The sequence below is a fragment of the Canis lupus genome, chromosome 16 (assembly GCF_048164855.1).
Source record: "Canis lupus baileyi chromosome 16, mCanLup2.hap1, whole genome shotgun sequence".
NCBI classification, from domain to species: Eukaryota; Metazoa; Chordata; class Mammalia; order Carnivora; family Canidae; genus Canis; species Canis lupus.
In genome coordinates this window covers 10,944,964-10,957,700 of record NC_132853.1, presented here as the reverse complement: position 1 = coordinate 10,957,700, position 12,737 = coordinate 10,944,964, and the positions used below count along the sequence as shown (strand labels likewise).

General features: G+C 61.5%; 1 protein-coding gene across 6 annotated transcripts in view; it reads right to left on the bottom strand.

Annotated features, from left to right (window-relative positions):
* Nucleotides 1-12,737, bottom strand: part of VAV2 (vav guanine nucleotide exchange factor 2) — a 168,586-nt gene that overhangs the window by 33,956 nt on the left and 121,893 nt on the right. For all 6 annotated transcript variants that reach the window (XM_072778566.1, XM_072778569.1, XM_072778572.1 and 3 more), the window contains 6 exons: nucleotides 11,164-11,232; nucleotides 10,126-10,226; nucleotides 3,845-3,944; nucleotides 2,800-2,895; nucleotides 1,883-1,951; nucleotides 296-382 (listed from right to left, as the gene is read on the bottom strand). In XM_072778566.1, the coding sequence (XP_072634667.1) occupies nucleotides 296-382; nucleotides 1,883-1,951; nucleotides 2,800-2,895; nucleotides 3,845-3,944; nucleotides 10,126-10,226; nucleotides 11,164-11,232 (522 nt within the window). The remainder of the gene's footprint in view (nucleotides 1-295; nucleotides 383-1,882; nucleotides 1,952-2,799; nucleotides 2,896-3,844; nucleotides 3,945-10,125; nucleotides 10,227-11,163; nucleotides 11,233-12,737) is intronic.

Genomic DNA, 12,737 nt, shown 5'->3' with positions numbered 1-12,737 from the left:
CCCTCTTGGGGACAGCAAGCCGAGGGTGGGCAAGGAGTCTTGGGGCACCCCGGGAAGCTACAGCCTTGGGTCCTCAGTCCAGGCCGGGGGTGGGAAGTGGGAGGGGGGTCAATACCATTCCCAGACCCCGCCCCTTGGGGAGCAGGCCACCTCTGTGCATGTCTACACCTGCTTCCCAGACCCAGACGGAGCAGGTTCACCCGCCTGCTTATGGAATATCAAGACGGTGAAAGTAATTTCTAAGATGTGTATATATGGTCATAACCTCCACCCTATAGGAACCAGCCACACTTACCAAGTTTTCTATAGAACTCTGAAATTCACTGATTTTCTTCAGGGTCTCCTTGTCCCGTTTAACTTCGTTTATGTACATTGCTAAGTCCTGAAAACAATGGAGGTGGGGAGGGCTCAGCAGGATGGTCCCCACCCCCATCCACATTCAGAGCACCTGCCACCAGCCAGCACAGTGGGCAGGCCTCCAAAACCCCCTGACACATAAGTAAACGGAGGCACAGAAAGTGAAACCAACCCCTAACGGCACGTGGTGGTGGGCAAGAACCCAAGCTCCTAAAAGAGCTTCTTGCTGCCCACTTGGTCACCCCTTCTAGACTGGAGTAGAAGAAAACCGCCAGCCAGACTTGACCACTGGACTAGAAGAAAACCGCCAGCCAGACTTGACCAGCCTGCTTCTTGGCTTCGGGGAGGAGGGCATCCGGCAGGCAGGTCCCCCATTCCTGAGGGGCCACGCAGGGCGGGGTGAGCCTGCCGTCCAGCCCTGCGGTCCATGTGCCACTGCCCTCCCACCGGCCACCAGGGGGCGGTGCCTGTGGCGATCTAGACAGCCAGCACTGGGTACCGGAGACCCCAAGCCGGGTTCTGGAGACCCCACTGGGTCCATCTCCCAGCAGGAGAGATGGAAGGAGCTTATCCAAGAGGGTGCAGAGGTCAGCACTCCCCCTGGAGGTGCTGGGGACACTGTCTCCCCCCACCCAGCTGCAGTGCTGAGGGGACCCACCCTGTGCTGGGCACTGAGCTGGGCTGGGGACATGGGTGACCAAGATCAGGGAGCGACGGGCACCCAAGGGGTGGCAGCATTATCCAAGCACAGCTGTCTCTGAGGGTCAGAACTGTGGGGGCAAGGGGCAACTCTCCTAGGAAAGGTCACCTGGCAAAGACCGAGCATGTGTGGGACACAGCCAGGTGACCAGGAGGACGTCCAGCCTGAGCCAGCACAGACAGGGAAGGATGGAGCACATATGGGAGCCCAGAGGTGGCCAAGCCTGCCTGGAAGTTAGGGCATTAGGGACAAACACAGCTGCGAAGCCAGGCACAGGCGTTGGTGGAGGCCTGTGTGCTGGGACAAGGAGCCTGAGCCTGACTCGGGGGGGCAATGGGGAGCCACAGAAGGCTTTAGAGCAACAGGAGGGCATGAGCTGAGCTCTCCTTCTGGGTCCTACCTGCAGGGTGGGCTTCCAATGGACATGGGGAGGAGGGGAGAGGAGGACATGTGGCTGGGTAGGGAGGGCATTTTAGGAGCCAAAGCCGTAGGCCTTGGCAGTGGGCAGTACAGGGCCAGACGGCCCAGACTGAGTCCAGTGCCTGGGAACTGGCGAGAGCCCTGGAGGATGGTCCAGAGAGCAGGAGGGAGGGAGGCCCAGGGAAACAGGCAAGGTCAGGGATCTGGACCCTTGGGTGCCGGAAGCCCCCTCAGCCCATCCTCTCCGCCCTGGGGTGGCTCCCCCCGCCCCCTCCCCCCGCCCCTGCTCAGCCTGTTGTATTCCCAGGAAAACTGCATCTGTGGTCACAGAACGAGGCTTGTCAGCGGGCCCAAATCCAGTCAAAGCACACACAGTTGGCCCCTCCCCTGCCTTGATTTACCCACCTGCATGGCTTCCAGCGCTTCTTTAAGCTGCTGCCTCTCGGGCCGGTCAGTGGAATGGCTCAGGAGTTCCTGCACGTGTGAGAGAGGAGTCACAGGGTCACCGTTTGGAAGTGCTGGCCTGCGACCTCACTCCCACTGGGCACAGGACGTGGGCACAGAGTCACCCTCCGGCCCAGGCTCTGGCTCGACTGCCCAACCCAGACACACAGCCAGACAGACAGACAGCCCTCATCCAGGTGACACACAGCTTCGAGACGGGGGCCCCCCAAGTCTTGCGGGTGATGGGGAGGACTTCAACATGCAGCCCAAACCAAGGCACCAGGCTAACAGGTGACTGGCTGATTCACGCAGGAGCCTCATGCTGTGCAGGAGCCACATCTCTTTCCGACATCTGTCCGCCCAGAAGGATATTTCCATTTCTACCGGGCTACCAGGCAGCTCAGAGACCAGGCTCAGTGATCGACTACAGGCCATCTCTTACTCCTGGTCTAAGGACAGGTTTCTTTCCTTTTTAAATTTTTTATTTACTTATTTGACAGACAGCAAACATGCAGGAGAGGCAGAGGGAGAGGGAGAGGCAGGCTCCCCGCTGACCAGGGAGCCCAACACGAGGCTCGATCCAGGATCCGGGGACCATGACCTCAGTGGAAGGCAGGTGCTTCACTGATGGAACCCCCTGGGCGCCCTGAAGACATGTCTCCATCTCTCAATTTTTTGGCTCTTACAGATTTCGATCCCCATTTCTCCTTGTACGTTTACTGTGACAAACGTTCCTAAAGTACGCCACGCAGGCTGCAAATGCAGAGCTGCTTGCTTGTGTCTCACGGGGGACATCCAGGTCCCACTCCTGCCCCTGGAGGCAGCCAAGCCCCACTCCCATTCCCCAGTAGCACCACGGAGCACACACACAACCTCACCTTCAGAAGGAGGTGGTATTTGAGCACCCTCTGCATGGGGACCACGAGCAGGTCTTGAAGCTTGAACTTTCCATCCTGGACCTTCAGTGTGCATTCCTGGGCAACAGGGGAGCGGCCAGGGGATGGAGAACCTCACCAGGAGCACTGGACTCCAACACTCTCATCCCCCAGCCAGGGTGGGGGGGGTGGGGCAGACCACAGCCCTGAACTGGGGTCCAGGGGTCCGGTCCTTCCGTGGCCTGGCTCCCCACAGACCCTTCCTAAACCAGGTGTGTGCAGAGGTGTGGGCTTAACTGCAGGTGGCAGGGGTAGCCTCAGGGGTCTGCAGTGGGCACTCAAGGGCTCTAGGATTCTGAGCCACCCCTGGCTTGGTGCTGACCGGGCCTGCCTGGGGACCCTTGGGACACCAGCTCACACCACGACAGGGCCACCGTCAGGAACCAGGGGTTCCCCCACTGACTTCGTGGACACACGGGGGCATCGTGCGTCTCCAAGGGACACGCCCCCCAGCAAGGCCAGAGCAGACCCTACCCCATGATTCACTCTGGAAAGGGTTTGACTGGCCAAAAGCAGCCTCAGGAAGCAGCTCAGTTGTCCCCGACAAGGGGTATGAAGAATGGGTCCCACACGGGCAACTGGACAAATGCCAGAGACCTGGCCCTGACCTGACCCTGGGGTGGGGACGGTGATGGGAGGGAGGCTCCTTGGCTTCCAGCAAACCTCTGTCCCCTGGGGTCCCCCTGGAGTCTTCATAGGCCAGGGTCAGGGGTCAGACCCAGCCCCTTGCTAAGCTGGATGTGTCCCAAGGGGTCTGCATCTGCTGCACCTGGGGGACTCAGGCCTGGGATGGTGACCTCCACCTGCTTCCCTCCCCCCAACCCTCTACTCCAAAAGGAGAAAAATCACACAGGCAGACATCTACAGAAACCGTCCCGTCAGTACCCTCCCATCCACCTTCCCACAAAGTGGGCAAGCAGGGGACCCATGCACGACAGCCCTGAGGACACAGGGATGGTGGGGGGACCAGCCGGGAACCCCCCATTACCTCGACTTTCTGTCGGAAGTCCTCCCGGCTGGCGAGGAGCTGGTTGAGTGTGTTCTGGGCGTGCTCCATGTGGCTGCAGTACTCCCCATAGATCAGGAGCCTGGACGGGGAGCATGCGTGCACACGGCTTCATGAGACACGGGGCCTCCGGGGGTCTCCCTTAGTTCCCCGCGAAGGCACAGCAGGTGCACAACAAATGGGTCTGTCCCCCTGACAGCTCTTCACTCGTTAACGGGCTCCATGGGTCTGCTCTTACCATGTGGCGGCCTTCTCCCCTGGGACAGGGGCTCCCCTACTCTTCCCGAACCCACAGAGCTCCCCCTTCTTTGGCTCTGCTTCAGGTCAGGACCGGCTTTGGAATGGGGTTCTCAGCGCCACCCCCATCCTGCCCATGGAAAGGCCAGCACCGGCCAGGAGAGAAGCCCCCGCTGCCCCAGGGCTGGGGGACCCTAGGGAGGCTCAGACTCCCTCCTGCAGGAGCTGAGCACAGAGGTCCATCCTGGCTCTGTGCTTGCCTGGGTTGGTGGCCCCCCTGCCAACGTTTCAGGGGTGGGGTCCCCGGGGGTCAGCTCTCGTTGCTTCCACATGACACGGACGCTCTGCCTGGGTCCCAAGCCACCCTTCTCTCGGGGCAGGGTGACATCAGCCCCAATGCCCTGCTCCACACCCAGGAGGTGCTGGGGGTGCTGGGGGTGCGCCTCTCTCCTGCGGCTCACACCCTTTAACAGGACACGACCGACCCCCACAGCCGACTTCACAGACTGGGGCCCCCTGGCACCAGGAGTTCAGGGCTCTCCAGCCTTGGGTCACTACACTGATGCTTTATCTTTGAAAATCTAGTCACCTGGCTGCCGAGTCAGCCCCGGGAGGCTCACACAGGGGACGATGCAGGCTGCAACAAGCATGATGGCCGCACTCGCCACCTACAGGAAGCACTCCTGCCTAGTGCCTCACACACAGCATCATGACCCTTCCTTCACCCACTTATAAAGGGAGGAGCAATCAGTCCCAGTCTTCAGGTTTCTGGCAGGCAAGGTGTATGCATAGTGGGTTCGAACTCTGCTTTCCTCACAGCACACTCCCTGCCCCAAACCCAACGCTGCAGTTGCACCTGTCTCTGGCCAGCCAACTTCTACTCATCCTTCAAAGCCCTGCCCCGTTGTTTCCAACTCTGTGTCCTTTCCCCTTCCAACTGTGTCCCCTGGTTCAGCGAGGCAAGACAGCAAAGCAAGGAGACAGGTGGGAAGCCTCCAGGCACAGGCCTGTCCAACGCAAGAGGCAGCAGTGGGCCACCACCCCTCCCACCAGCCCTGAGCTCCAGGGATGGGGCTCATTTGTCCTCACATCCCTGCATCCAGCCTGGAGGCCTGGCCTGCTCAGAGGCTTTCCCCATAGCTGAGTGGCCATGACCACACACCGCTGTTCCCAGCAGGCAGGTTAGAGAACAAAGCTCGATGGACATACAGAGGCAGGGCCACAGGAGGCACTCATGCCTGAGCTCAGCCTGTCCTCACAAACACCACCTTCTAGAACGGCAACCCTGAGGCTCTGAGGGGTGATGACTTCTAAGGTCGCCCAGCATGGGAGCAGCAAGGTCAGGCACAAAGTGCATCTGGGCGGTCCCCAGACCCGCCTTCCAGACCTCCATGCTGGAGACCCAGGCCACCCCAGGACTGAGTCCTTGTGCACGCTTGCTGACCCTGTGGGTGGCCTGAGAGGGGAGGGCAGCCGCAGAGGGGCCCAGCTGACCAACCAGAGACAGCCCGTTGGGGTGACCAGTGACCCCCAAATGCATGCGTGCTGACCCTCAGAATGTGACTGCATTTGGAAGCAGGGTCTCTGCAGGTACAGAGACCTTACCCTACAGTAAGGATGTGGAAGGGATGGTGCCAGGTGAGAGTGGGCTCCCAGTCCACCGAGGACAGAAGGAAAGAACGTGGGCACACGGAGGGGAGAAGCCGCGTGAGCGCCAAGCGGGGGCTAGAGGGATGGGCCACCACTTGGGAGAGGCGGGGAGGCTCCTCCCCTAGAGGTCCCTAAGGGAGCACTGCCCTCCCTGCCCACAGCCTGACTTGGGCCCCAGCGCTGAGACAGCAGAGTGCCCAGGCCGCCCACCGCCATCTACATGCTCCAGGCCCACCGCGTGCAGGCAGCGTGGGCCATGCACGGGCCCTTCTCAGCCAATGGAAGGAGGGCATCGAGGAAGTGAGAGCTGCCTCAATTGTGACCCCAAACATCTTGTGCTGATGAGAAAAATTATCCACCGCGTGGAAGGAAAGCAACACCCACCCAGGGACTTCATTCACGGTTCAAGGCCTCCGGAGGACCCTGGAAACAGCAGGCTGCCTCAGCCACCAGGCCCCGGGCAGGGCGGTGAGGTGGCGACCCGGGCCTAGCTGCCGCCTGCAGGAGGGCAGACGCTGGGATGCCGACACTCTCTACCCCAGTGCTGACACCCCCAACAGTGTGTGTCCAGAGTTCCTGCCCCACACAAGCCTTCCTGCCGTCTCAGCACGCATGCGTGCCCTGTTCTGTCCTCTGAGCGAGCACCACTGGCATCCAGATCCCTCGCTCACGAGCCAGTAGGTATGGACACAAGTCTGGTGCGTGACTACAAGGACTATGTTGCATGACCTCTTGAACACGCAACTGGGGGCCTGCTACGGGGGGCCTTGATGCATCTGTCGGGGTGGGGGGCGACCTGCTAGTCCTGGCCGCATCACTTTGTTCCTCATCCCTGAACGCCAAAGTCTCACGGTTCCCTGAGGGGTGGAGGGACACAGTGGGGACAGGGCCAGAGCAGGTCCCGGACTCAGGCCACAGGCCGCAGGCCACAGGGACAAACCAGGACCATGGCTGCTCAGATCCCTGATTTCCCCATCTGGGAGAGGACCGGAAGGATCTCCCGGTCACAGGGACCCAGCAGCCCAGCCAGACAAGGTGGCTGCGCAGACCCTTCTGGGGGGCTCAGGGGGGCTCTCTCCCTGCGTGCATTCACGGGGATCGCCCAGCTTCCCTGAGATCCGGGCCTGCAGGCGGGAGGCACAACCCAAGGGCAGCAACACCCAGCCCCGCACCCCGAGCACCCAGAAAGCACAGGCACAAAGTGCTCGGTGGTGGCAGAGCCTTTCTCTGGATGCTCAGGGGTCCTGGGGCAGGGACTGGCCTCCGATCCTGTTCTGATGGCCGCCCTTCCCGGAAGCCCTTGTACAAAGCCCCAGGGAGCTCCTCCTAAGAGCTGGAGCCCTGCCTCCTCGCTGGGCCACATAGGTCCCATGGCTGGTGCCCCAGGGGGTCCTCTGGCCTAACCCACCGACCCAGCGTGGCCAACCCCAGCCACAGATAAAAACCACGTGACCTGTTACATCCACATCTGCAAAAGGCAGGCCTTTCCCAAGTCCCACTTCTCACTGTGGGGGACTTGGCCCCTCAGGTCAAGCCTAAGAGGAGCATCTGCCTTGTCTGAGGACTGAGGCTGTGTTAATGCAAGCATTAGCTCCAAAGAGAGGGAGGTGATGGTCTTCTGCCCCTTGGCACTGGTCATGCCACACTTGGGTGCTACTCCTTCCTCCATCCGTGAGGAGCTGCTGGGATTGTGCCACAGGAATCCCTCAGTGGCTTCCTCCTGCCCTCATTAAAAAAAAAAATCTAGGGGATCCCTGGGTGGCTCAGCAGTTTGGCACCTGCCTTCAGCCCAGGGAATGATCCCGGGGTCCTGGGATCGAATCCCACATCGGGCTCCCTGCATGGAGCCTGCTTCTCCCTCTGCCTGTGTCTCTGCCTCTCCCTCTCTCTCTCTCTCTCTCTCTCTGTGTGTGTGTCTCTCATGAATAAATAAATAAAATCTTAAAAAAAAAAATCAGATCCCCATCCTGGCCTTCTAGGCTCCCGTAGAAGCCTTGAGTCACGCCTCAAGTAACCCCCTCTTGGCCCACTTCACACCTGCTCCTCTGGCCTCCGCCAGCTCCCGAACAGTCCCGCTCCTGCTTCACTCAGCAGCCTTCCAGCAGCTTCTGCTCCCCTCACCGTGGGGCTCGCTGCCTCCCACCCTGGTCCTCAGCACCCCCTCCTCTCATCTCCTGGGTCTGAGAACTTGCTTCCCATCCCTCCCCTTCCAGTGAGAGCACAGCTGCTTCTGTCCCGTACACAGCAGGCACTCTATAAATGCTTGTGGAATCAGTATGCAGATGAACCTCAGGACAGCAGGTCCTGACTCAGAAATGAGGAGGGGGAGGGGCAGCAAAGACAGGTATGGGGATAGTCGGCAGGGACTGGGCACGTGCACTCTGATGAGATGCAGCCAGGCCCCTCCCCAAGTGGACCCCCGTCAAGGGCCTGGCCCCCTGAGCAAGGCTCTAGCCCGAGGTGGCTCCCCTGCTCCCTGGGACGAGCTTGCAGGCAGTGAGAGCATAACATTGCTGGGGAGCAGGAGGGTCAGGGAGCCGCCTGTCCCCCACCCCCGGGGCCGGCCAGCGGGCTCCCAGCCGCCAGTGCCTGGACAATCCAGCCCCTTGTGCCACCCGGGGGCCCAGCCTGTGGCCCCTAAAAAGCGGCTCAGGGAGCCTAGCCTGGGGCCATACAGCACAGAGTGGAGGTCCCTTCAGGGGCTCGTTGGCCAAGGTGCCTGTATCTGGCCCCAGGAAGGGCTGCCTGACCAGGAGGGCACGTGAGCAGAGCAGATGGTCACCTGACAGTCTCCCCGCAGGTGAGGACAAGAGGGACCCAAGCTCCCAGGCAGCCACTGCTGGGCCTCCCCTGACCCTAGAACTGGGATTCTTCACAAGCTCCCAGGTGCCTCTGATGAAAGCCAGGCGGAAGAGCCACTGGGACAGAACTTTCAGGTGCCTTCTCCAGAGCCCACCCCACCCCACCCCACCCCCGGTACAGAAGGCAGGGCATCGTCGCCCATGGGCCTCACTACTCCAGTGGCTGGACCACTGTCCTCTGGCGCTCCTGGGGCACCGGGCATCCTGTCGGGCCCTCACATCATCTGACTTTGTCTCTGGCTTTAGAGATGTGGCTGCCCAGGCTCCGTGAAGAGCCAGGCGGCCAGACCATCCTGATAGCTGCCCCTCACACCTACTTAGAAGCTTCCAGAATCCCAGTCCTCCCCCACCTGGGCTCCTGCAGGACATTTCAGGGCACAGAAGGCAGCTCTTAACCATCCATCCACTGGAGTTATAGAGGGGCTGGCAGCAAACGACCTAACAGATTCATGGAGGCCTCCTGACAGCAACATCCTTCTTTTTTAGAAAGGATTCCGTGTTGGTTTCTGAATGAGCTGTCACTCTCCTACATTGGCAACACTTGCTCTGGATGAGGGGCTGGACGGCCAGAGGAGTGGCATTCAGGGCCATGATTACTGCAGGCGAATTTCTGGTTGTAGGGATGCCCGCGCCATCTGCGCGTCTAGACTCGGCCTGCCCACCTGGATGCCGTGGGAGAGAGGCAGGCTGCCTCGGATCCTGACGAGTAGCATCTAGCCCCCTCGGGCTCCCTGGACGTTTGCCCTGATGCCACAGAGACTTGGATGATGTCAGGGCACGATCAGAGAAGGATCCAGGACCAACCTTCTTCACGTGGGGCTGGGGCTGGTTATGTCACAGTGGCAAAGCGCCCGTGCCCACCACTGCTGCAGGGCACCCCTAGCCTGCCCAGCTACCAGAGCCCCCTCAGTGGACACAGGCAAACCGTGTCGGCAGCATAGGCACAACCCCCATGACACCAGGTGGCACCTTGTTCCTAAGGACAGATTAGGAAGTCAAGGCCCAGTGACACACACAGACAAGTAAGCAGGAAGAGGCCTTAAACCTGGGAGCTCAGAGCCCTGAAAGTCCGTGCTCAGCCCTGCAGGGACAGGTTTGGGTTCTGTCTTTACAGGACTGCCACGTGCCACCGTCCACCTCGGCCTGGAGCCTGAGAGGCAGGCTCTCCCAGGACCTGGATGCCCATGAGGCTGGCACGCAGCAGGTGCATGGTACTGGTGAGAATGCCCTTCAGCTACCGAGACCCCCAGGGCGCAGAAGCAGAGGCAGCTGGTGGAGCCCTCGTGAGGCCTGCTGGGGTGTCACCCGTCCGGGCTGTGATGGCGGGAGGGGGGGCAGCCCTCTCAGTGTACAAGTGAGGACAGAGGTTCCCAGGGTGCTCGGCCCCGGGCCTAGGGGACCTCACCCCGAGAGGCACACCTGAGTAAACCTCAATCTGCCAGTTCTGCCCTGTCCCCAGGACACTCCTGAGGCCCTGCAGATGGGAGGGACAGGCAAGGTGGGCCCGCCACTTACCTTTCCTTGAAATCAAGGAAGACTTTGGCCAGCGTGCTGCCCCCCGCCATCATGGACACGTCAATGGCCCGCAGGAAGCTGTGATGCACCTTGATTAGGTCCTGGGAAGAACAAGCAGTCGGCACATGAACAGGTGTGCCAGGTTGGGAGGGCCACATACTCCTGCGTCCCTCGCTCCCGGTGCAATTACATGAGGGGCTTGGGCGCCTGAAGGGACCTGCTAGGCCTGTTGGGACACGGGGTGCCAACCCGGGGCAGGCCCTGGTGCCAGAATGGGATGGCGACAGCCCCAGGGGGCTGTTTCCACCCAGCATCCTTGTTACCTTCCTGCTGTGTGCGGGCACAGGGACTCTCTGTCCCAGTATGGGGGCTGGGGTACAGAGTCTCTCCATGGGGGTAGGTGTTTCCACACATTTCAGAGCAGCAGGCACCCGGCAGGCAGCACCCTGGCCCCATGGCCCCTGGCCCAGGCTTCCACTGTCCACGGCCGTCTGTGCTGCCTCCATGTGCAGCGCAACAAACCCCGGGTGGGGACCACGGAGCACGAGAATGTCCCAGTCTGGCCCAGCCTCCAGCAGGAGACCAGCACCTGCCCCTTGAACTCACGAGGGGCTGCAGGAGGTGGCATTCTTGGAGGAAGCCCACCCGGTCGTAGCTAATGGAGCCGCTCTGCCGACCACATCGAGGCAAACCTCCTCACGGGGCATCACTATCCTGCGTGTGTGTACAGACATGTGCAGAGCAGGTAGGGGGCTCCCCCAAAGAGGTGGAGGGGACACGTCTGTCTCTGGCCGCTGACAGAGACCTCAAAGCTCTTCTAGGGCACGCATGTCAGACCACGGACAGCAGGCCCAGACGGCTCATGGAAACCTCGTCCTCTTGCCCCCGAAGACCCAAGTGCTGAGACCCCACCCCCTTCTCTCCGTCACCCCACGGCACCAGCCAACCAGGCAGCCAGCAGGGACGCGGCCGTCCAGGATCCCATGGCGGGAACGGCAGTGAGCAACCTGCACCTGCTGGGCTGAGCGGGGGCCTTACCTCCAGGTTGATGAAAATGGCTGCCATGTCCGCCGGGCTCAGCACCAGCCTCAGGGGGGTCATGTAGTTCTGGAACAGGCAAGACCCCACGGTCAGCTCGCCTGGAGGGCGCCAGGGGAGGGGCTCTGATGACCTCGCCAGGGGGCCGGGGGCTCTCTGCGGGGCGGCTATGTGGCCTGGCTCGCCACCGGGGCCGCGTTGCTGGAGAAGGTGTCTATTTCGGGGGGACCCGGGCTTCGTCCTGCAGGGTGACTACTGCACGGGCAAGTGTGCGGGGCTGGGAAACGCCAGCTAAGCATCCACACCCCCCATGTGGGCAAAGCTCCGTGCTGCCCAACAGGCTGGACGCCAACTGCACTGCAACCCTGGGTGGGCGCTGCTGCAGCTACTCGAGACATTTTAGGACACTGAGGCCAGAGACGTGAGTGCATCACCCAAGGGGAGGGGGGACGGGGCCACCCTTCCCACCCAACACTCAAATCCCTGAGTCCAGGTACGGCCCTAAACCTGCTGTCCAAAGATGTGCTCCCCAACGCCGGGAGCCCTGCAGCGGCAGGGAGTGGTCCCACCAGAGCCCCTGGCCTGGCCCTGGATGAGATGCTTCACGTCGTACCCCAGAGGCCCGGCAGGGCAGGACTGCCACCCTCTCCCCACAGGATGCTGGCCCCTCGGGCCTCTTCTTGGCTGCCTGCTATACGCAGCAGGAGAGCTCTCCAGGTGAACAAGTACTGGTGGCTGCATGGCGCCAAGCAGTTTTCCCTGCACTGCGCATGGGCTGGCGCTGGCCTGTGACTCGGTTTCCTCACCTGTGACACAGGGGTAGCTGCACCCACCTCAATGGTTAGGGGAGGGTTAAAATGGGATTGTCCTGGAAAGCGCTTGGCATGCTGCGTGCCCTGGTCAAGCCCACTCACTCGCTGCTGAACCTCCACTGCACATCACTCCCGGACTCCCGGAACCCTCAGCCCTGCCCACAAGGCCAGGGGCAGACAGACCGCAGCAGTCCACTGGCATTCTGCCACAGGCCCTAGCTGTGTGGAGAAGCTAGAGGCCCGAGGGCCCTGGAAGGAGCTGCCCCAGGAGCTGGGGCTGGGAGGAGTGGGAGGGGCAGGTGGAAGGCAAGCACCAGGGCGTGTGGCAGAGATGGTGCTGCAGTGTTGGCAGAAAGGCCAGCGGCCGGCAGGGTGGAAGGGCGGCACATGGGGCAGGAGCCAGGGAAATGTCGGTCTGCAACCTGGGCCAGACCGGGGCCCAGCACGTCCCCTGGGTCTCCTGGCTGGAGGCTGCACAGTCGTGGCCACACTTGGCCCTACGCTGGAAGCAAGGAAGAGCCAGGGAGGATCTACCTTGAGGCATTATTGGATGTTCATCCCATACGCACAGGAAAATGTCACTGAGCCAGTGTCCACGGGAGGCCACAGCAGGGTGGTCCTCAAGGAGCTCAGGAAGCCGGCGGGAGAGTGGATTGACCAGCCATTCAGGGGAGCACAGGGTCTGCCCTGGGGGCTCTGCAGGCTGGCCCAACTGGGGCTGACTAGGGGCCCAGGGCAGGATACTCACAGCCAGCTAGGGGT